The sequence below is a fragment of the Molothrus aeneus genome, chromosome 6 (genome assembly GCF_037042795.1).
Source record: "Molothrus aeneus isolate 106 chromosome 6, BPBGC_Maene_1.0, whole genome shotgun sequence".
Lineage (NCBI taxonomy): Eukaryota > Metazoa > Chordata > Aves > Passeriformes > Icteridae > Molothrus > Molothrus aeneus.
In genome coordinates this window covers 7281002-7303558 of record NC_089651.1, presented here as the reverse complement: position 1 = coordinate 7303558, position 22557 = coordinate 7281002, and the positions used below count along the sequence as shown (strand labels likewise).

The following is a 22557-nucleotide window of genomic DNA, read 5'->3' as shown; positions in this document are numbered from 1 at the left end:
TGGATCCAGGTCTAATAATAGTTACCAGTTACTAGCTACTAATAGTTATTTGTAACTAACAATAATGACTTTATATCCATGTGCAAGATGTTATGTGTGAGATTAGATACAAGCCCAAACCAGCAATCAGTTCCATAAAAGCTTTTAATAAAAAGAAATTTGAATTAAAGTGTGCAGAAAACTATAGAATACAAGTGGAAAATATCTCTTCCCTATTAATGACTCGTATAAAGCACAAGATGTCTTAACAGTTACAAATTGCAACATTCACTCCATTTTTATATGGAAAATAACACAGTTACTGCAGAGCATTATGAATGTAGCTATTAATCTTTCCTCAGCTTTTCCCTCTTTTATTGCAAAGACAAAAAAAAAAAAATCCTCATGTTTCTAGAATTAATTATTAAAGAAGGCACTGAGGGATTTAATTACCCCTAAACCCCAATTTTGTTAGACTATTTAATGAGGTCATAACTCTGACATTAACATTTCATTATTTAATAAAGAGGACTACATTCAAACTGCCCTATGACAAAAAGGCCTAATTGAGTTTTAGCTAATTATTCAGCTGATATCTGTTCTTAAATGATGAGTAGGAGGTATGGAAGTGTTTGCAGGCTGATTTTAGGTCATAGAATCATAGAGTGGACTGGGTTGGAAGGGCCCTTAAAGGCCATCCAGTTCCAGCCCCCCTGCCATGGGCAGGAACGCTGTCTGTTGTCATCATATTGCAAAAGTTCCATATCTTCTTCGTGGTCTCTCATGGGCAGCTCCTCACAGCACTGACTCCAACTGTCTTCACAGCACGGCCAACAAACTCCAACTCTCTTCTCACCCAGCTAACCCACTCTTTTATAGCACTGATCCTCATTGGACACAGCTGTGGCCTGTTAAGGGCAGGCTTGTTCCTAATCTTTGGTAATTAGTACAGCTGCAATCCTCAGAGTGAGATCATCTTTTGCACTATCTTTATTTTCTTAGATTCTATCCCCCCACAACCATCCACTAAATCAGGATGCTCAAAGCTCCATAGAACTTGGCCTAATTTTAATTCTTTGGTTATTTAATTCTGTAGTTGTAGTTCTATTGTGTTACCCTTCCAAGAAGAGACTAGGATTTATTTGACTTGGAAGGGACAGTTTGAAAATACAGAGTTGAACAGAAGGATTTGGGGGTGGAAGAGTGGCTGTTTTGTCCAGCTCACAGCATGGTGAGAGGCATCCTGTTAACTCTGCAGCTATAAGAACAGTGAAAAATAAACTCAGTGGACATGTTGTTGAGTATGAAAACAAGTACTTTAAAATTCTTTCTTTTTCCATTTGGCATTTGAATGTAGGGAAAGAACTCCACTACTTTGGCTGCAGTCATTTCTAGATTGGATTCTGAATAAAAATCACACTGAGTAGAGGAAAACATCCTAAAGACCTATTGGAGGTGGGTGTAACAAAAATGGATTTGGGTTTAGTTGCCACATTTCTGTCACATCCAAAGCCAATAGCCACTTCTGCTTTGTAGTTTCTAGCCACCAAGCATCATCAGCATTCTTACTTTTCACTTTACTCAGAAATCTGCTGTAGAGACCTTATGTCTGTACATGGCCTCTACATTAGGATTTCTGATAGGATTTCTGATCCTGTCTGTGACCTCTACACTGAGAGTGATTTATCTTCCTAATGCAGAGGAGCATTAATATGATGCATTCTTTGGTAGGTTTATGATTTCTGAGCTTACAGACTTGGGCATGTAAGAAAAATTATTTGTGGCTGTGATAATCAAAACATGTGCAGTGGGATATAGAGAATACAGCCTCTGTTCAATGACATCATGTATTACAGCAGAGTCCTACCTAGAAAGGTGTGTATTTAAAAATAGCATCATGGCAATGTTGTGGGGTTTGTTTGTTTTTTTTTTGATAGTGAATTTTAGTTTTGATCTATGCAATTAAGAATGCAAGTCTGAAAATAAAGAAAGGTGCCCATTCATAACAAAATTTAGTTAATGATACTATTTTCCTTTTACCTTTCAGGCCTTCTTGGGAGGGCAGGTAGATATGTAGAGGCAAAGGAAGGCATTGTGATCTGCAGTCAGTCCAGTGAAGTGATAATCTTTCAAGCCACTTTGCACACTGCTTTTATAAAAGCACATAAACTTACAGACATAGGAATGTATTTCCTAGATTCAAAGACCAGGGCACAGATAAATTTTAAATTTTGAACAAAATTTATATGAACATAATCATATGAACAAAATGTTTCTCAGCTTATAGAAACCAGAAATATATTTATGACAGACTCATAGAATGGTGTGGGTTGAAAGGGACCTTAAAGACCATCTCATTCCACCCACTCTGCAATAAGCAAGGACACCTTTCACTGTCCCAGGTTGCTGCAAGGCCCCCCTAGCCTGGCCTTGAACACTTCCAGGGGCTGGGCAGCCATAGTTTCTCCAAGCAACCCGCTGCAGTGCCTCAGCACCCTCACTGTAAAGAATGTCTCCCTCATATCTAATCAAACCCTACCCTCTGTCAGTTCAAAGCCTTCACCTTGTTCTATGACAAGCCCTTGTCAAAAGTGATGTCAGTTTCTGAAAAGAAGACTCATTTTTTTAATATTGCTGTTGTGATTGAGGTTAGATAATCTACGTTTTGCTCATTCTAGTTAGGAGAAAGGTCAATCCCTCTCCAGGACCCTTTTCCTGAGGAGCTGGAGCCTTGACATGACTACATCCCAGTCTGCATAGGCACCTTCCAGGTGCCGTGTCACTTCTGCACAGGGTGGGTAGCCTTGGCGACCGTGGAGCACACGCCAGTTATCAAATGTCAGTACATCTCCTATAGAAAGAGATTGCACAAAGGTCAGTAGTTGGAATGTTACAGTAGATTCCTTCAAAAAACCACAGAGAAAGATTGATATCAACAGTTAGTGAGGAAGACTAACAGCTGGAGATACACAGCAACAACACAGAAATTTTAGCTTTCTCAACCAGAGAGGCCAGTTCCCTTTTGATACCTCTTTCATTTCTTGTATAATGAGGAGTTAAAAAGCAGGGTGGTAGAGGAGTGCATACTGAGAAAATCAAGCCTTGAGGAGAATGCAGATCCATAGAGGTGAAATAAAATGTGTAAAAACCACTAGGATACATTTTATTTGAGCAGTCTAGTACCAGTTGTACTATACACATACATGCTATCCCTGTTAAGAGATTTACATGAGAACAAAGTTAAAACACTGAGAGTTAGGAAATTGCATAATTAATGCTAGAATACCAATTTCATTTTTCTCTCTTGTGTGTCTCCATTATGGTACATCTCGAATGAAATAAACTCACAGTCTTCTCCTCATTCCCCCTACCACCATTTGCATTAATCAACAAAATGGATTGTATGCCACTAATGTAATGTAAGGCACTTTGTTTTTCCATTAATGTGATCTTACTCATTATTTTATTGTCTGCTTCCAATGGAGAGAGATTAATTTCCTCACAGACATTTTAGACACAAGTACCATAGTATCTGAGGCAGTCAGATACAAAGATGAATTTACTTTTGTAATATCTCTTGAGAGATTCATATATTTATTTTAATGCTGAGGGATGAAAGAACAGAGATTAAGGCCACACATGATATCACACATAGGATTGCCAATCTATGGTGCTATTGATACATCCATTTCCAATATGCTATGTAGCATAAAATGCTGTTTTGTATTTAGTTTAGAGATACATTTGGCTAATCTATAGGTAGACTATTCCTCCCTGCCACTTTTTTCTTCTTTATAGTGTAACAATGGCAAAAGAAATCTACAAGATGAATGCAAGAAAGCAGTATGAAATAAAATAGGTGATTGAAAGACTTGAAGTTCCTCTCAGTACTAGTGCTAGCAGTGTTCAAGTATTCTGACTGTCAGGAAAAACATGTGAAAAATTGTTGTGAGGAGAAGGAACTTACTGACCTGGTTTCATCTTGAAAGTAAACTTGTGTTCTGCACTGTTCAATAAATCATTAAATTCCTTTAGAGCTGCATAAAATGGCCTCACTTTTTCAGCTGGTATATCAAACACTGTGTCTCTTGTTGCATTATTATAATTGATCCGAATTGCTTGGCCTCTGGAATCCGTGCTATAAAACAAAGAAAAGAGGGGAAAAAAAGGAAAGGAAAAAAGAAAAAGGAATGTATTCTGTTGTTTCTCAAACAGTTCAAGATGATTAAACAATAACTGAATTCTCCTGCTGGAATATCAGTATGTTTCTATAGTAAAATTCAGATTGATATTGGATTGGATTTTGCTAATTAAGACTAACTAGGAAAAGGGATAACCAGGAAAAATTGTAGAGACTTAATTTGCTCAAAGATCTGTATTATATACTCTTTAATTGTAAACTTTTTTTAGTAAATCATAAACTTTTTTTTTAAATCAGAAAAGAATATGAACATTTGCATTTCATCTTCTAATAGTATATAATTCTTAATCTAAATGTTTCAATTTATGACCTCTCCTTGGCATGATATATATGTGTACATTGGCTGGCATTTGGCTGTTTGCTAACCCGTGCCTGTGCCTAGGAGTTACTCTAATTACCACCACTTCTTGTTTGTGTGTGGCAAAACCAAGTAGGTGGCACAATGCAAAGAACAAGTCACACATTTCCCCAAAAAAACAGACTAAAGATCCCAACCAATCAACCACTAAACTCCACCCAAACCTAGAACTACAGACCAAGTTAAACCAGTGTTTTCCCACAAGGTGGCAGGAGCAGACCTTTTCCTACCGACACATCATCCACCAGATGACAGGGATTTTCTTTTTAGGCGTTGTTGAAACTACTCACTCTATAATTCTTTGTTTACAGTGCACAGCAAAATCACAGTAATCCACCCCAACATCAGTATAGTCTACAGCAGTAGAGGACAGGATCTGATATGCTTCAGGATTTTGTTTCTTCAGCTTGTTGGATACATGAAATCCATCTACAACTTCACTTTCACCTCCTGCAGCTGTTTGCTTTATACAGTGAAGAAATTGAACCTGGAAGGAATTAACAGCTCTTTAAAAAATAATTGGCTTGCATATTTAACAGCTTATTAGTATCAGTTCTCTCACATCTGTGGTTCTTTTATTCTGGTTGTTTGGTTTTTTCCCAGTGACAGACTGAGCTCTCATTTACTGCAGCTCACAACACTCTGCCACCAGTATCACAAAGGCAGAAAATTAAAATAGCATGTTCATAAATCCATCCCATTGGGACATCTTCTAATGCTTGCAACCCGTGAGTCAGTGGCAAAGAGGTCTTGCTTCTTTCCTTTGAGTCCCTCTTTTTCTTCCTATTACTTTCCAGTTCTCTGGAATGATGTGAGTTATGTGGATTACACTTTGATATGACAGGAACCAGGTGAAAACATCTTTTCTGTGGTTGTCCAGTTTTACAGAAGGGCCCTGATTTTTTTTCATGAAAGGGCAGACAAGTATTTATCTTTTACCAATTCACAGAAAACAGAACATACCATCTTAATTGTAATTCTTTCTCTGTTACCCTCCTGAGCTGAAGAGATGAGTCATAAAATGTCACAACCTGACTATAGCATTTAGACACCTAACTTTTGTAAAGTAATGAGAACAGTACTCACAGCATATAAAGGACCTGAAAGTTTCCTCGTGTGGCAATATTTTCAATACTTTGTGAATTTAATTTAAAAATTATGGGGTATATGGGAGACTTGCTGAATTTATATCATACTGTATAAATTGTATGCCATGTGTATATAGATCAGCATATGCAGTATAATATATTGATATTTTTACACTGCTCTTTTAAGACTAAATTCAGAGCCACTGATCACTAACCATTTTTCACACTACAAGACCATTCCCCTTTCTCCTTTTGTGGAGTGAAAAAGTCAGTAAACTCAACTTACCCCAGGTGGATGCTGCAGAGCAGGGTAATCAGTGTGAAAGCAGAGTCTCTCAGTTGTGTATGCTACATTGTTAGCATCTGCTTTGTCCTGCACTTGCCAAGTCGGTCTTTATAATGAAAAGGAAAAGAGAAAACGCGTTAGAACATCCAGCCCACATGCCAGACAGGACACACTGAAACTGTGAAATCACAGCACAACAGTCACTTCATCTTTGGACATGAAAATATTGTAACATTATAAAGAAATAAGGATTTAGCAGTGTCCCTCCAGATAAATAAAACAAGGGACATCTGGCATCAGGACAGTACCTAGAAGAAGGATGGCTTTTCAGTGGTGGCAAAGGCCAGCTGAAGACACTAACCAAGAGGCTTCTGCCAGTAGAAATCATCCTACTAATGATGCTTCAGAAATAAGTGAGTAGAAGCTGGCCCATTTCTTTTTATCAACCTTTCACTTTACCACTGCCACGTGGAGCACATTATCAGTGAAATGCAGAACTTGTAAAGGCCATGTAATTTTCCCCAGAAGTTATTTTTAAGGCTTCATAATCTTAGAAAATATAGAGTATCTTTTACAGGGGGATCTTTCCTGTAGGGTGAAAATTTGCTTCTGGAGAAAAATGTCTCAATGAAAGACTTTGAAACTTCTTTCCCTTTTATGACATCCTTGTTGAGAACTAGCTCTGTTTATTTTATTACATAGTTTCTCCCTTGGAATTTGGCACAATTCAGGAAAAAGTTTTCTGACAACTGCAGTGAAAAAAGTCACAGCTCTATGACAATGACATGAATGCCTCATGCTGCTGCACAGACAAAATGTGTTTTGAGTGCCACACCATGCAGGAGAATTTGAGACCCAGAACCACAGGTTTTGTTTACACAAAGTTCACATGATTGAAGACAATCCTCAGCAGATGCATGTTATAGATCCAGATGTTTGTCTGGAAAAGTGTAATTTACCATACAGAGACGATATAATTGCACGCACATCAGTGACCAAAAAGAAATTGTGAAACTCATTTTCCCTTGTGGAATACTATAGACAAAATATGTTCCAGATGGTGTGTGCCTAGTTTTACTTCTTAATAACAGTTTAAAAAGAAAATAGGCTAAAGAACATGCACATAAATTATTTATATATAGTATATAAATACTTTTGTTCTAGGAGTGGTATTTAGTACAGAAATTATGCAAAATGCTAAAATTAGATTTCTGCAATTTCCAGAGGGAAGACCCTCTTGAGTATTTGCAAATGTGTTTAACTGTCTAGGAGAAATAGTTTTTATTATTTGGTATGGCACATATTCATCAGTACGTTACTTGAGTAACAGCACGTATCCATCATCACATGACCTCAGTACTCAAGTATGACAATTTCAACCATACTTCCACGGTTTGACAGCCAAAAACCAGCCCCTTCTTATAATTCCTGTAATTAATATAAAAATCTAGCTGAAGGCAGCGAGATTTGCTCAATCTTTAATTCAATATGCTGTGTTGTCACTTGATGGTTCTAAAACAATTTAACACATTTTAATCATCTTATTTAGATGATTAAAACTTTAAAAATTAAAATTTTAGATCTTATTTAGATGATTAGATGATTAAATTTTAAAAATTAAAATTTTAATCATCTTATTTAGATATATAAAATTGCTGGAGTGATAATATTTTATAGAATCATCAGAAGTTTTTGTAAAAGCAGTCGTTGCTTTTGTATTGTAAGGATTTGCAAGGGAAGCTGCTCCCCAGGAGCTTTCCTTGCACACAGTGAGCTTTGCTGAAAGCCCAAGTTACTGACTTGAAGTCAAAGAGGCTAATGGGGAGCTCAGCATTGCATATGGAAAAATCAACCTCACTTTGTCTAAGTCTAATCTGAGCTGAAGCATCAACTTGGCCATGTTGGGGGCACAGGTAGTGAGGGTATGTCAGAGGACTCTGGGGCCTTAAGGAGAGCAGAGTGGGTTGGAATGGTTTGTGGTTTAATAATTAGGGTCAGATTTCAAAGCCCATTGTTCAGGCTGTTTGATAGAGTAGGAAGATTGGCACCAAGCAGGTGTAGCAATTTTTTTGCATTAGATAGCAACATGGGTTCAGTCTTCATCAGTAGAAAACCAGGCTGTCTGTCACCTGCTTAGTCCTGCCAAAGTGCAGCGCTAGGAACTGAAGCCACATTTGAATCATTTGTTCTTACACTTCATTAAAAGTCTATGTCTTATACGTATGAGATTTAGGACACATGTCCTTCTCTTGCTACTGAGGACTTCCAGGTGACATTGATGGATTGGCTGTTTCCATGGCAGTGCTGCAGCCCCAAAGGAATGCCTTCACACCACACCAAGCACTGGACAAGGCTTCAGAACAGAGGAGGAACACAGGGTCTCACAAGCTGAGGAGTTGGAGAAACAAATAGCAGTATGACTGGAGACTTCATTAATGCACTTGGGTCTCCATAATGGAAAGAAAAAGGTTAAATTAAAAATGTGGAAACTCTTGGTTTTGTTATATGGCTGATATGGAGAATGTTTCCACTTTTTAAAGCAATGACATTTTAGGGAGGTCACACCAAGCAGACATCTAGACAAGAAGAAAGGCTTTTTTCTTTCATGTGTTAGAATTATATTCATTGCTGTTACATTTTGGTTTAAAATTCAGGGTTCTGTTGAGGTAATGTTTAATTTGGCAAGTTTGCCAACTCCAGGTTTATCCTTTTATTTCTCATATTTTGTAGGCCATGTATTTGGCTCCCAGTAAAACACCAGGGAAATAATAACCCAAAGTTATTATTTTATTACAGTTGTAAAAGCCACCCAAGAACTGGATGCCAGTAAGAACTGAACTTCTGTTTCAGAGATGAAAATTATGGTAAGTACTAGCAACAAACATTTCTTCTTAGTTAGATGGAGGTCACTGTTTCAGCTCAGCAAGATGTGAGTTGCCACCATGGTTTGTCTGCTCATTAGTAGGTGTTTGCAGAGGTAGAGCTTCAGTTTGCCAGCTCTTGGCATCAAAAGGATAATTTACAAGTGCCTGCTTGTGCTCCTTCAAGCTGAACTCTGCTTGTTGGGATTGGCTATGGCTTTCCAGAGCAGACTCTGTTGAAAGCAGGAAAATGGGTACTCAGCCCATCTTTTTTGGTGAGGTCGGCCACGATACCATCATCAAAGTCTTACCTATAGCCATGACTCAAAATCAGACTAAGAAAAAGTTTCAGAAGAGATAACTTCCTGTGTTCAGAATGAGACTGGATTGGAGATTCCTGGTTTTGTTTCATGGTACAGATAAGTATGTCTCTCTCACTGTTACCCTATATTCAACAGCATTTGGTTTTAGGCACTTTTCCTTCTCTCTGCAGTTAGTGTTATTTCTGCTCTTCTCTACATACCCTACTTGTAACAGCAGAGTGATTTTCTTTTACAGTTTATGAACTTGATGCCAAATTTTCTAATATATAGAGAAAAAAACCATACACCTTGTTTTAACATATAAATCCTCAAAAGAGATATAACAAGCTTAGACGAAAAACATTAGAGGTGATTACAACACTGGCAAAACAAAGGTTTTATAAAACAAACTCACCCATAAAATGTGAGACGCAGGAACCCAATCCTGTGGCCAAGTTTAATCAATTCTCCCTGCCTTGTAGCAGCTCCCGTCAGTAGAACAATTCCTACTTTCTTGAGGGTGCACAACCACCTGTATGCACTTTCATCATTGTACATGATCTCTTCAAAAGCTATTTTGGGAAGTTGAAGGTCTGAGCCCCAGTATTGATGTTCTGAAAGGGAAGAAATAGATAAACAAGTTCTCAGCTGTTTTAGCATCAAAACTCTTCAGTTTACTGGCTTGTATGCACAAACATACACACACATTCAAAGATAGTGCACAGTAATGGGTAAAAAGGACAAAGATGCTAATTCTTTTTTGTTTTGTGTAAAGTTAGCATTGATTCTAGTTTTTTTTGCAAAACTTGAAACATTACTGGTTTAAGTCAAGCATTCTCTTAAATATTGAATCAGGGCTTTTATTCTTACAGTAAAGACATATTCGTTTTTCCTTGCTATTATATATTTAATCTGAAGCTGCTATTCTTAGAAGAGTGTACTATACAGCATGAAAAGACTTTATCTAGAATAGTTGTTTTGTTTAAATCACAACTACCTTACTTGGTGTTTTAATATTCAGATAACTTGCCCAATCATCAATCACACACTAGAAATGAGACCACATAAACATTTGTAAAATTATGCAGGTGGCATCAATTATAAAATGCCTGTATCTCTATTTATTCCAACATCTCTTCAATGGACAGGACAAATGAAAACTACAAATTCCAAGGAGCTGTCAGAATTGAGAACTCTGGGTAATTTTACCTGGTGACTGAAGGATATACTATAGTTCAAACAAATGTGAAGACCAGGTTTGGGCTTCTTTTTTACCTCTTTCTAGAAGTAGGTAGGAAGCACAAAATACAATGTGCTCTTAAAAAAAAATTGAACTCAGACACTATAGAGTTAAAATATTTTTCAGTCAGTAGTGTTCTTCTTTCATCTGTTTAAGGCTACCTAGAGATGGTCCAAGAATCAGAACACATATTCCCATATATGACCTATCCACAAAGACCATCTTTCTGGTCTACCTGTTTTTCAAAGAAGCAGCAGTATGATTCAACAAGCTGTTCAATTTTGTAACACATTCACAAAATAAAAAAGTGTAAATCTTGAGGAGACATATAATCTCACATCATTAAATTTCTTTTTGATACCACTCCGTGGCCAGTTACTCACCACTCCACTGTATTTAACTTAATATACATCTTTTCACACGTTTGAAAGATGGTGAAAAAATAAAATAGGAATTTTTTCCCTTTACTCTATTAGAAGTTAAGAAATTATATAGATTTATGTATTTTGTATGTTGTATAAATATGCTAAGAAAATCCTTTGAAAGACAGAGCAGATGAATAACCATGTGAAAACTAACAGAAGATTTTAAGTTTCATCTTTTCCCACCTAGTTTTCTTACTGACTTGCTAATAAATATTTTCCTAATTTTCCAGAAACAAGAAGTAGAATTTCAAGGAATATATCAATAGATTTTTCTTCACTTTGGAAAATAAATACATGCACCTAGAATTGAACTGCAGCTCCAGGAGTCCCAGGCTTCCAAGGGTACACGGACTGTAGTGCTCTCTTGTTCAAGTTCCCAATGGCTCTTGCCAGAAGTTTCACCTGGTATGGGATGACCCTTCTGCAGCAGGGCATGGCCTGTGGTGTTGGGTTTTCTGGTGAGTTTGGCTTTTGTTGCAGACCTGTGCTTTGTCACAGCACTGCAGAGCAGCACATGCTCAGCACAGCAGGCTGGGACTGCCTTGGATTTTGGCATGACAAACCTGTCAACCCCTACAGCTCCCTGTGGAACCACCACCCTCCACCCAAGCAGACCTGCAGCACTGGTGCCTGTCCTCTGGCCTCACATCCAAACAGCTGTGGAGCCAAAGGGAGGCAAAGCTAAATTCAAAATGTTTCTCATATCACTTAACTTGAAGAGAAATATTTTTTTCTGGGAATTTAGCCTTTGCCAGACTCTGAAATGTATTTGGGAATAATACTATAACATTGCCTGCTGACTGAAGAGATATTTAACCTCTACAGTACTGCTACAAGGTGGAAATTGCAAAGTGTCAACGAAACTGAACTCTACACCGATACTCCTAAAACAGCTACTAAAACTGAAGAGCTTTTTTTCTTTAATGTTTTACCACTTTGCATTTTAAAAACACCAACAAACCAAAATAGTTGCCAAACGCCAACAAAACAAAAAAGCTAAAGAGTAAATATGGTTCAATCCTGCTGTGCAAGGCCATCAACTCTTTTCCCTAAAGCTTCATTTTTCTCATATGAACTCCCTTCCAGTGACAAGAGTAGCCAGCATCCTTAATGGTTTAGGCTTGTCTCTCTTTTTAAAGGTGCAAGCTGGTACACAAATGCGTATCAATCCTACCTCAAATTTCAGAGAAGAAAGGCTCCAAGTTTCCAGCCCTTCAGTGACCTGCTGATGCAGTCAAGAGCTTGGCCTTTGAGCTACTGCAGGAGCAGCCTTTCCCCCTTCACATTTGCCAGGGTACTCCATAGTGACACCATGGTAAATACACCAGAAGCTGAAACCTTGCATATAGCTCCAAGTGGTAATATGAATGTGACCACACCATTTAATACTGAATATCCCAAAGAAAATGATTAATTTTAGCACAGGATCTCTAGCAGACTTTTTAATCTTTATGCTTTACATATTAGTATTTGTGGGTTTTTTTCAGAGAGCTCTTAGAGCTTGATTTAAATACACTAGTGCCAATTTTGATCCTTCTAGTAGTTCTGAAGTCTAATTTCTGACACTTATGTCTGATATACACATGAACTGCTTTTAAACAAAAACTGCTTTAAAACAAAAAACAGTGAAGGAATTCTCCTGACTGGTCCCAAAGAGCATCATAGTCAGGTGAGCACAACAGCAACAGGTGAGAGAAAAGTCATAGGTCTGTGCTAAAAGAAGCAACATTTACACCTTTGGCTCCGGATGAAAATGCTCTATGTTGTCCAATATTTACAATTTGACAGATTACCAGGTCCATAATTAATTGGAAAAGGGACAGGAAAGCAAAACTCAGAGAATGGAAAAAAGATCTTGTGGTGTGCAGATAGTTACATTCTTCCATTTAAAAGTGTTTTTTAAAAAGGCTGCCTGAAAGTCTTAGAAAACTGTATGCTTCCCATGGCATGTTATTCTTCCACATACCAAACAACAGGAACTTTCTACCCATTTTTATTCACAAAATCTCTTCAGCCTGAAAACCTCTCAAGGAGCTGCACTGAACTGCACAGGGACTGTACTCTTTGGCAGTATTTCTTGGTGGAGCCCACTCAAGCACCTCATTGTTTTATCATGTCATCATAGAGCAATTTCTTCCCCCTGCTAAGGCAGTAAATACAGTTTCCATTGTACTATAGCAGAAGTATTAGAACATATGCTCTGAAAGCTGAAGGGGTAAAAAAGATAGGAATGAGTCATTAGTGTCTGGACAGCCTTAGGTTTCACTTGCACAGCACAGCTGCAGTTGCCAAATTAAAAATCTTTATGTTTGCAAATCACAGAATCAGCAAGGTTGGGAAAGACCTTTGTGATCATCAAGTCCACCCCATGACCTGGCACCACCTTGTCAACTAAACCATGGCACTGAGTGCCACCTCCAGCCTTTCTTAGACATCTCCAGCACGGTGACTCCACCACCTCCCTGGGCTGCCTGTCCCAATGCCCAATCTCCCTTTCTGGGAAGAAGTTCTTCCTGAGGTCCAGCCTGAACCTTCCTGGTGCATCTTTAGTCCGTGTGCTCTTGTTCTGTCGCTGGTTGTCTGGAGCAGAGCCCGAGCCTCACCGGGACACAGCCTCCTTTCAGGGAGCTGTGGAGAGTGATGGGGCCACCCCTGAGCCCCCTTTCCTCCAGGCTACACAGCTGAGCTGCTCTGCAGAGCACTTGTGTTCCAAGCCCCTCTCCAGCCTTGTTGCCCTTCTCTGGACATGCTCCAACATCCCAATGTCCTTCCTAAAGTGAGGGCCCAGAACTGGACACAGCACTCCAGGCACTGCCCAACAGGGGAGCAATGACCTCCCTGCTCCTGCTGGCCACACTATTCCCAATCCAGGCCAGGAGCCATTGGCCTTCTTGGCCACCTGGGCACACTGCTGGCTCACATTCAGTCTGCCACCAGTCAGCACCCCCAGGTCCCTTTGCTGCCTGGCTGTTGTCCTGTCACTCTGTCCCCAGCCTGTAGTGCTGCAGGGGTTGTTGTGGTTTTGATGAAGCTCACCTTGCTGGATTCAGCCCATCTATCCAACCTGCCCAGGTCCCTCTGCAAATGTAACTGAACAACTCATACAGGATAAAAACAAGTCTTACAGAATTATTTTGTATCTTTATGGATAATTTATATTATGACTACTAAAACCCCAGATCTGTGTGCTTTTCAAAATGGGAAGAATGAAACTCTTTTGAAAGAATTAATGCCTCTTTCAATCATTTCAGAACAATAATTTGGGGGGAAAAGAAAGGAAAAACAAAAATCCCATTTCTTGATCATACCAGGTTAGTCCTAACTACATTAGAGTTTGCATAAAAAGAGAAGATGCCCTTCGTTCAGTACCTGCAGATGGTGTGCATGCATCAACACTTGGAATTATCCAGCATTTGCTACACAACTTGGGACAATGCTGATCAAATCTTCTGGAGTAATAAAAGCAAGTCTAGACACCACTAGAGTAAATTACTTCATCTAAAATTGTTTTGCCTACAGCATGTATTTTAATGTTTGTTGAAAGCCAAGTGTATTTTTGATGTATTGTAAGTTATGTATATGGCATATACATAACTTATACATAACTTAATAACATATACATATATGGCATATATGTACTTGTTATTAAGCTCTTATTAGTTATTACTGCAGGATAAACTCAAATGACCAAATTTTTAAGGTAAAGAACTACTTTTAACTTCATCCTCCTAAAATTATCATCTCTCAGGACCTAGCAGAGAAACTGAAATTAGCATTGATGCTGTTAACATCCTGATTCAAACTTGCAAATCACAGAATCTGGATATAAACAGATATCCACAGGAGCTGGATATAAACATTCAGTATCATCACATTTTAAAGAATTATCATCATTTGAAACCTTAAACCTGCTGTTTAAACATGAACCTAACCTAAGGTTAAAAATATTAGGTACCACTACAGACTAGCTCTGCAGAATCTTCTCTTTCACCCAACAGGAAAATATGATTGTGATGTTATCTAATTCCCACCCCCACCCCCCAAACCCCCCAGCCCCATCCTATTGTTGGAATGCCAGCATGTTGGAAAATGAGCCTCAGCAAACACAATGGAGTTAGATACTGGATACTGGCTTACTCAGTGTGTCTCACAAGCACCCTCTACTACCCCCAGCATCTGAATTACAGACATGGTAAATCATTCCTGTGACATCTGCTGTGTAGAACTCCAGTAAACAGAAAGAAAAACGAGTATCTTTGAGACACCACAGCTGTAGAAGTGGAATATGGCTCTTTGGCTGCTCTTTTGGGAGCATCTTGTAAGCTGGGCTGAAATGAGCCTTGATATACAAGGCTCATATATACAAATAGCAGATTTTGATTTTGCGTATTGCATGGAGAGGATCTGGCAATGTTTTAAAAGAGAAATCTTGACATACTGCCATAGAGCTATTTATAGTCACTTCATCATGCACTGAAAATCTGACCTACTCTTCTTTTTGGGCTTGAAACAATGTCTGACATCTACGTTTCTTGAATCAGAAACTATGATGGAAAAACTTTTTTTTTAAAGCAGCACTAAAAGCAAATAACCACTTGCAAAAGAAAAAAAAAAACAAACAAAAAAAACCAGCCTCAGCTGTGAATGTCAGCAGTGAAGGTTAACCTTTAACTACAGCAGTCTGGCAAGCTTGCATTTCCCTTTGTTGAAGCAGCATGCAGGGCTGGCATTTTGTACCATTGTCTGTAACATCATACAGCTGGGCTATGGTTAGCTGCTTAAGGGCATGTAATTTGCAGTGTGCATCACCACAAGGAAGTGTGTCCTAAACTTACCAAAAAATACAATGAAAAACAGATCTTAAACAGCCAGGAAGCAAACTCACAGCCTTGTTTTTTGCAACTGAAACCTGGGGAAAACTGCAAGAAGGTGTCAATCATAATGAGCCAGGGAGTTCATTATTATCATTGTCTGAGAGCATGAGGAAGAGATGAATGACGCCACTTAAATAAAGCCAGTTAATTGGTGTAATGTTCATACACAATTTCTTCAGACCAACCATGTGAAACAGGATTTGAAAAAGCATTGCCCAAAGAATGAAACAAATCTTTGGTGTATGTTTTTACCTGGATGGCCCCAATGGAGAAGAGCAGTGGCAGAGCAGAGAACTGGCTTCCAAAACATGCACTGTATTTAGATGCCAAAGGTAACCATTGTGCAAATGCATGCATGTGAAGGCAAATCACAGCCAGTTAAGACTTCATAATAGGTGAAAAAGGTAACATTACATCTGAAATTTTGAAATCTCAGTAATTAATACCTTTGCCAATGAACACAACCTGAGATCTAGATTATTTTGCCTGGGTATTAGTCAAAGTAATTTATGTCGATCCCTTTGAAGACTACAAAACATCCTGCTAGCTTTCATAGGATATTCATTTTCACAAATAAAAGTTCTTGCCATCTGAAAAATCAAGTCTAGGCTCCCTGAATGAGGTCTGTATCTTCACCATATTCACTGTGGAAGCATGCCAAACTCTTCAAAATAGTAAACACAACAGTTTATTTTTTGCCAAAAGTAAAGTAGATAGAAACTTTTATATTACCAGGGGAAAATAGATCCATTCTGAACTATGAAGAGTTTATTACAACATCCACTGAAATGAATGGAGATATTTCTTATCTTTTAAACCAATAATGTCCTATTTTAACAGATACTGTCTTAACACTGAACACAGATGCACAGCTTTCTGCAAGAGCAGATCTCACAGGAACACTGTCAAGAGCAATCACAGGCATCCTCCAAGCTTTCACACCTCCATGCTCAGTCTGAAATGCTGTCAAAGTAATGATGAAATGCATCATGCCAAACCTCGTGGGTTTATAATTATCCACTTTAAAGGGTAAGTGATTTGTACAGGGTAAATGTTACAAAGACAGTTGTACAAAATACTTTGTGATCAAAAGACAGTCTACCACTAAAACTTGCACGGGAAGCAAAGCAAACACAACCTGAACTTCAGCACTACACACTGCCAGGCTACACAGTTACTTTTTAACAAGAAGGCCATGAAAAAGGGGAAAAAATATTTCAGTTTTAACTCCCTTGCAATTCCTAATAATCTTTCTTTTTAGAAAAATTTAGAAAAATTTAAATAGTTTAAACAGCACTCACACACTTGCATAGTCACAGACCACTGGTGGTCCATGGCTCATGTATGAGACCTACTAACACTTTCTGGAAAGAGAAGGCTTTTAGGAAAGTAAGTGCAGCCCAAGTAGTTGTACTTCTCCCAGGTATAGAAGGTAGAAGAGGGAAAAGATTACCACAGGTCCCTGTCACACATGCACAGTCTGGCCCTGGGCACCAAGGGCTGTTGCCACGGCTTCAGCTGGGTAGACCTGGTCCTCACACAGGCACCTCAGCCAGGACTGTCAGTGTCAAACCCCTTGCATTTGTCACAAGCATGGCAGATATGGATTCCTACCTGGCAAAAATAAATCTGCTCGCATGACAGCTCTGGCTTCTTCAGAGAAGCATCGTTTTTTCAACCACTCAGCTTCATATTCACTTGTGTGCTCATCAGGCCAGGTAACAGAGATCTGTCAACACAAAGGAAAAGGTAAGTTTAGAAAAAAAAATTTGAAAAACATCATCTAGAACAACAAAACCCCTTAGAAACAGCAGAAATTGTAATACTTAGATCAATAATATCAGAGTTAAACTTTCCTTGAAGCATGATAACAAACAAGTAATGAAAACCCAACTGAAACACCATTCACATTCTGCCACTTTTTATAAATGTTCATTTTCATTTCAACCCATGACCTAATTTGCTGGTTTGTGTGGACAGTTTCCACTGTGGGAGCTGCACTTAAGAGAAAGAAGAGAATTGTAAAAACTGGCACGTATCACTGGGGAGAGCACTTCACCCCAGCTCAGAAGAGCGAAAATTTCTTGCAAAACACTGACAGGTCATGAGAAAAGAAAAAGAACAAGACAGACAAGGACCTTTTGCTAGGAGAGAAATCCATCTCCTACTTTTGAAGTCTTCCCTCTATCAAATAAAATTTTAAAAAGTGTTGAGTTTTTCAAATTCCTGAAAAAAAAACATGGATAGAAAGCATATGGCTTTGCTTGTCATGAACTGAAAGAGCTCAGTCTAGCACAGACCTACAGCTGAATTTTTAAGGTGGATGAATAGGTATCACTTCCCAATTCACATGACTCTGCTCATTCACATGATGGTAAAACACTATCAGTATCATTTTAGTATTAGTGCTGTGCTTTTATCAGTTTCTGAATATAACTGGAAGCAGACAATTCCTAATTTTCCTGATGAAATAATGAATTTACATTGCATTAGTTTTGTCTACAATCAACTTGGGAGCCCAGAATTCCTCACCAGAGACCCTTATCCTGTGGCTGAGCTACTCACACATGAGTCAGCCTCTGCAAACTGCCCCTGCAGCGAGGCTGCCCCATCTGACCCAGGGCTGACTGCTGCATTTTCAATATGTTTAAAACATCTTGAAGTATAAAAACCAAGGAAATTAGTTTGCCAAAGGAGCCACAAACTGTTTTTAATAAAACATAAAGAAAATCTAAATAATATACTAGGATTTTATATATCAGGAAAGGTTGACATTCATAAGGAGGGCAGCTCCTATCCTCTCTTGCTTGATAGCCTTCTATTTTGCAGGAAGAAATGTTAGTGTAGATAAGTAGACAGGGATACAGACATTAGTCCAATTCTGATTATTGGCTTTAACTTTGGTTTGTGTTCACTCAAGATAAAGGTTATTTTGCATTGAAAGCTGGTATTTTGTTATAGATTAAAATCATTTTTTTGCCATCTGTTTTTCAGATTTTCAAGCCATTTACTTAAAGAATAAAGAGAGAAAAAAGTGTAAGTGTGATTAAATGTGCAAGAAATGTCTGTATTTTCAACAACTAGTGATGAAGAAGCATATGGCAGAATTTTGAAAAGCATTATTATATGATAAAAGCTGAAGCTTGGGTTTATGCAGCCTCTGCATAACATCCATACAGTGAAGTTTCACATGAAGGTGGAAAGATCTGAATTCCCCAAAATGCGATTCTTCCTGAAAGCTTTGCAAATACCTGCTAAGGTTTGCAAACAATCAAACTGCCATTAGAGTGCGACTTGCAATTGTCTCGAATTCAGATTAATAAGCATCGTTAGACAACTTTCACGAGAGGGTGAGCGACGGTTCCCTTCAAGTACCTTTTTGCTATCTGCCAGAGCAACCTGCTTGGCCACGATGTCCACATCCAGGTCCTCGAGGCGCAGCCTGCGCGCCCCGGCGGAGGGCAGGAAGCAGAGCGGGCACTGGCAGCTGTCCCGCAGCCACACGCACGGGTAGCGGCTCTCGCTCCCGTCCTCCCAGCGCACGCACACCGAGCGGCCCCCGCCCGCAGCCCGCACCGTGCGCACGGCCGCGCTCATGCTCAGCCAGCCCCGCCGCGCACCGGCACCCGCGCACCGGGACCCCGCTCCGCAGGGCCGCCTCCTCCGCCTTCTGCGCTCTGTAGCCAAAACGTCACCGGGAGACGTCAGAGGGAAGTCATGGAGCTCCTGAAACCATTTGCCGTTTGTTTTTCAGAGTTTCAAGCCGTTGACTTAAAGAATAAAGAGAGGGGAAAGTCTAAGCGCGATTAAATGCGTGAGAAATGTCTGTATTTTCAACAACTGGTGATGGAGAAGCATATGGCAGAGTTATAAAAAGCATTATTATATTATATAGTGGGTTCTACCTTTTGGGTTCTATAGCAAAAACATCAGAGGGAACTCCGTCACGGAGCTCCTAAAGCACCACCAAGAGCAGCTTATTACTGAAGAAGCAAGAACAGCACAAAGACACTGTTACCATGATTCTCCCTTCCCTTCCAACTACCTAGATTTCAGGAATATTCATTATATTGTGAAAAACGCCATTTTTTAAATGTTAAAAGTTTAATGACAATAAAATGGTTATTAAAATAGCAATATAATTAGAGTAATAATAATTTGGACAATTTGGATTAGGATGATATGAGACAATAGAAACAAAGAGTCACGGATGTCCATGTACCTTTTTCTGGGCAAAATAAGCCCAAAAAAGGACACCCGTTAACAGAGGATTAACCCTTAAAAACAATGACCTGTTGCATATTCATACACCTCATACATGATGCATGAATTCCATTCAAACAAAGGATTCTCTCTGGTCAGTGTCAACTTTTTCCTCCTAATCCTAACAGCATCTTCAGGGCTGAGCAAGGCAGGAAGAAATTTGTTTATTCTGATAATGGAGCAATAAATTCTCTTTCTCTGAAAGATTTAGGCGTCCTGTGGCTGCTATCTGGTGCAAGTACCTCATTCCTTTCTTAAAAAAAATATCCCACATACATAGTTTCTATTTTAAAATTATGTTATAACCTAAAACCATATTTAACACACTACTTAAGAAAATTAATACAGCATAACCTTCTAACATAACACATATAATATTCACTTCAATATTTGCAAAAAGCCAACCGTAAAATAGGCATTTTTCACAATATGTTACTGACAGAGGGTATAGTCAGACATATCTATTCAAAAATCCCTTCAGTTTGATCTGTCACCTTGGCTGTCTTTCGTTGCCATGCCCTCTGACCAGAGATGATGCAACAGCCCTGAAACCTCCTCTCCCCTTGGTTGGGGTGAGGGCAAACCTGGCCTCAGCAGGTGAGTCTCTGGGCTCCCCCACCCTGGACACAGCCAGAGTGCATTTTCAGGACAGATGCTGGGTCTGGCTTTCTTGTGGATACCTTCTTCTTCCCCAGCCTTGTTTACTTCTCCCTAGCCCTGAGGTAACTGGACAATCCTGTCACTGTTATCTCGTGTTCCCTTAGGCAGCTGAACTCCCAGTCCAAAGTTCCAGTCAGGAGGCACATTCAGGAAAGGGTGGGCTTTGGTGGTCACAGTTTCATTGTGCAGTTTTGCCAAAAAGGGTAACAATTCCTTCATAGCAATGTTTGAGCCCTTAGCCATAATGTTTCAGTCTCTCACAGAAAGACACCTCAAAACCAATTCCACAAACCAAAAGCCAGAGCTGCTGCTAACCATGTTCAAAATCTAAAGTATGAAAGTACATACACCATAACCCCTGCTGTGGATACTATGGAATAGAAAACACAGAATCCACCTCCCTGCAAGGAAAAGCTTTGTAAACATGACTTTAGCAACGGGGTTTTGTGAGAGTTCCTCTCTCCTTTCACAGCCAGACCACTTTCTATAGATATACTCTTTTATTTAAAGCCAGCTGCATACTGTCCTGCAGAACGATGGTGTACAGATCCTAGAATTAGAAAAGCTCTGGTCTAATGTTTTTGCATATTCAGAAAAATTCAGGGGATGCTCCCTGAATCAACAAGCCATTACATACGTATTTCAATGACTTTATCAATGTCAAATATTGCATATTTATTAAGTATCTTCTCGTTTTGTTCTTAAACTCACAGGGCAACATATTGATGCTACCAGGACCAAAGTCTTGCCAGCTCTCTTTGTGCACGAAAAAATGTCCTGGGCTTCAGTATTTTGACTCACAAAGGCCTACTGGAGTTATCAGATGGTTTTTCAATATTTTTCCTTTGCTGCAGTTTAGAACTAGGCTACACAGGACCCTTGGCTCTTCACAATCCCGGCAGCAGAGCGATTCTCAGCTCTCAGCCCGGCAGCGGTGCCGAGAGAAAAGAGGCTCGAGCACTGTGTGGCAGGTTCCACAGAGTGCAGGCCTTTATTAGAGCAGGGCCTCAGTGAAGGGAGCCAGGGACAGCAGCTCCGGTTTCACAGGGAAAAACAGGGGTTTATATGGGGAACTGGAGGGCGGGGAGAAACAAGGAATGAATGGGATACATGTAACTTGGATGAGTAACAAGGGAAAATCCAATGGGGTACAACAATTAACAGAGAACTGCAAAGGATCATGTGCGGGAGAGGTTCCTCACCCTAACTGAGGTGCGCCTCATTCAAGGCTTGGCTCTCCAGGGGAGAGCAACCACTCCTTTGCTGGCTGATTCCTTGGCCCCACAATAGGCAGGGAGAGACTAAACTTCTTCAAACCCCCACTGCCACACCGTACCTTTTCAGAAGGCTGCAGATGTCTGCCCATCTTGTTCTTTAATCCAGCCTTTTGTACTCTTCATCTTACATGCACTGCACCTGTGTGCCCTCTGTTACTGTGCAGCTGGTGAGCACCCCTGGGCACCCCATGGCTCATTGCTGTCAGTGCTGCTCACCTGTCCTGCACAGCTGGAGCCACTGGGGATGAGGCTGGGCCACAGCCCCACTCCCAGTCACCACAAACTGTGTGCCCACATGCGCCAGTGTCTGCAGAAAAACACTTGTCTGATGCTCTTACCTCACAAGCCAACAGCAAATATGCCCCATAAAGGCACAGAGCCCCGTGTACTCACCTTCCTTCATGGCTGCACAGCACTGCAGTGGAGACGCTGCCTGAAAACCACTTCAGCCTCCTGGGAGGAAGAGGGAGTGCTGGTGGTGTGTGGAAAGAACAAAAGAACCTGGGCTTTTAAATACTAGATGTAATCTACATCTAGTAGATTAGGTGAAGATGGCCTCTTGCTTATTTGCTCTTTTTTTCTAGGGTTACTCTTCTTACATTAGAGAGTATGTAAAATACTATTTAAAGTCACAAATTTAATAGCATCCTAATTTATATGCAGATCCAGTTATGAATTATGAATTAACTTGCATTTGGTTGTACCTCTATTTGAATCCTGAGTATAAAGTGCATTACTTAAAT

The 22557-nt window shown here is 39.6% G+C and overlaps 1 protein-coding gene across 1 annotated transcript; it reads right to left on the bottom strand.

Moving 5' to 3' along the window:
• Nucleotides 1-126: 126 nt before the first annotated feature.
• Nucleotides 127-21903, bottom strand: BBOX1 (gamma-butyrobetaine hydroxylase 1). Its single transcript, XM_066551626.1, has 8 exons — nucleotides 21874-21903; nucleotides 18990-19340; nucleotides 17229-17343; nucleotides 9491-9689; nucleotides 5913-6018; nucleotides 4829-5025; nucleotides 3951-4117; nucleotides 127-2830 (listed from the first exon to the last, which is right to left on the bottom strand). The coding sequence occupies exons 1-8, from the start codon at nucleotides 21901-21903 to the stop codon at nucleotides 2670-2672; spliced, it is 1326 nt and encodes a 441-aa protein (XP_066407723.1). The 3' UTR covers nucleotides 127-2669.
• Nucleotides 21904-22557: the final 654 nt, after the last annotated feature.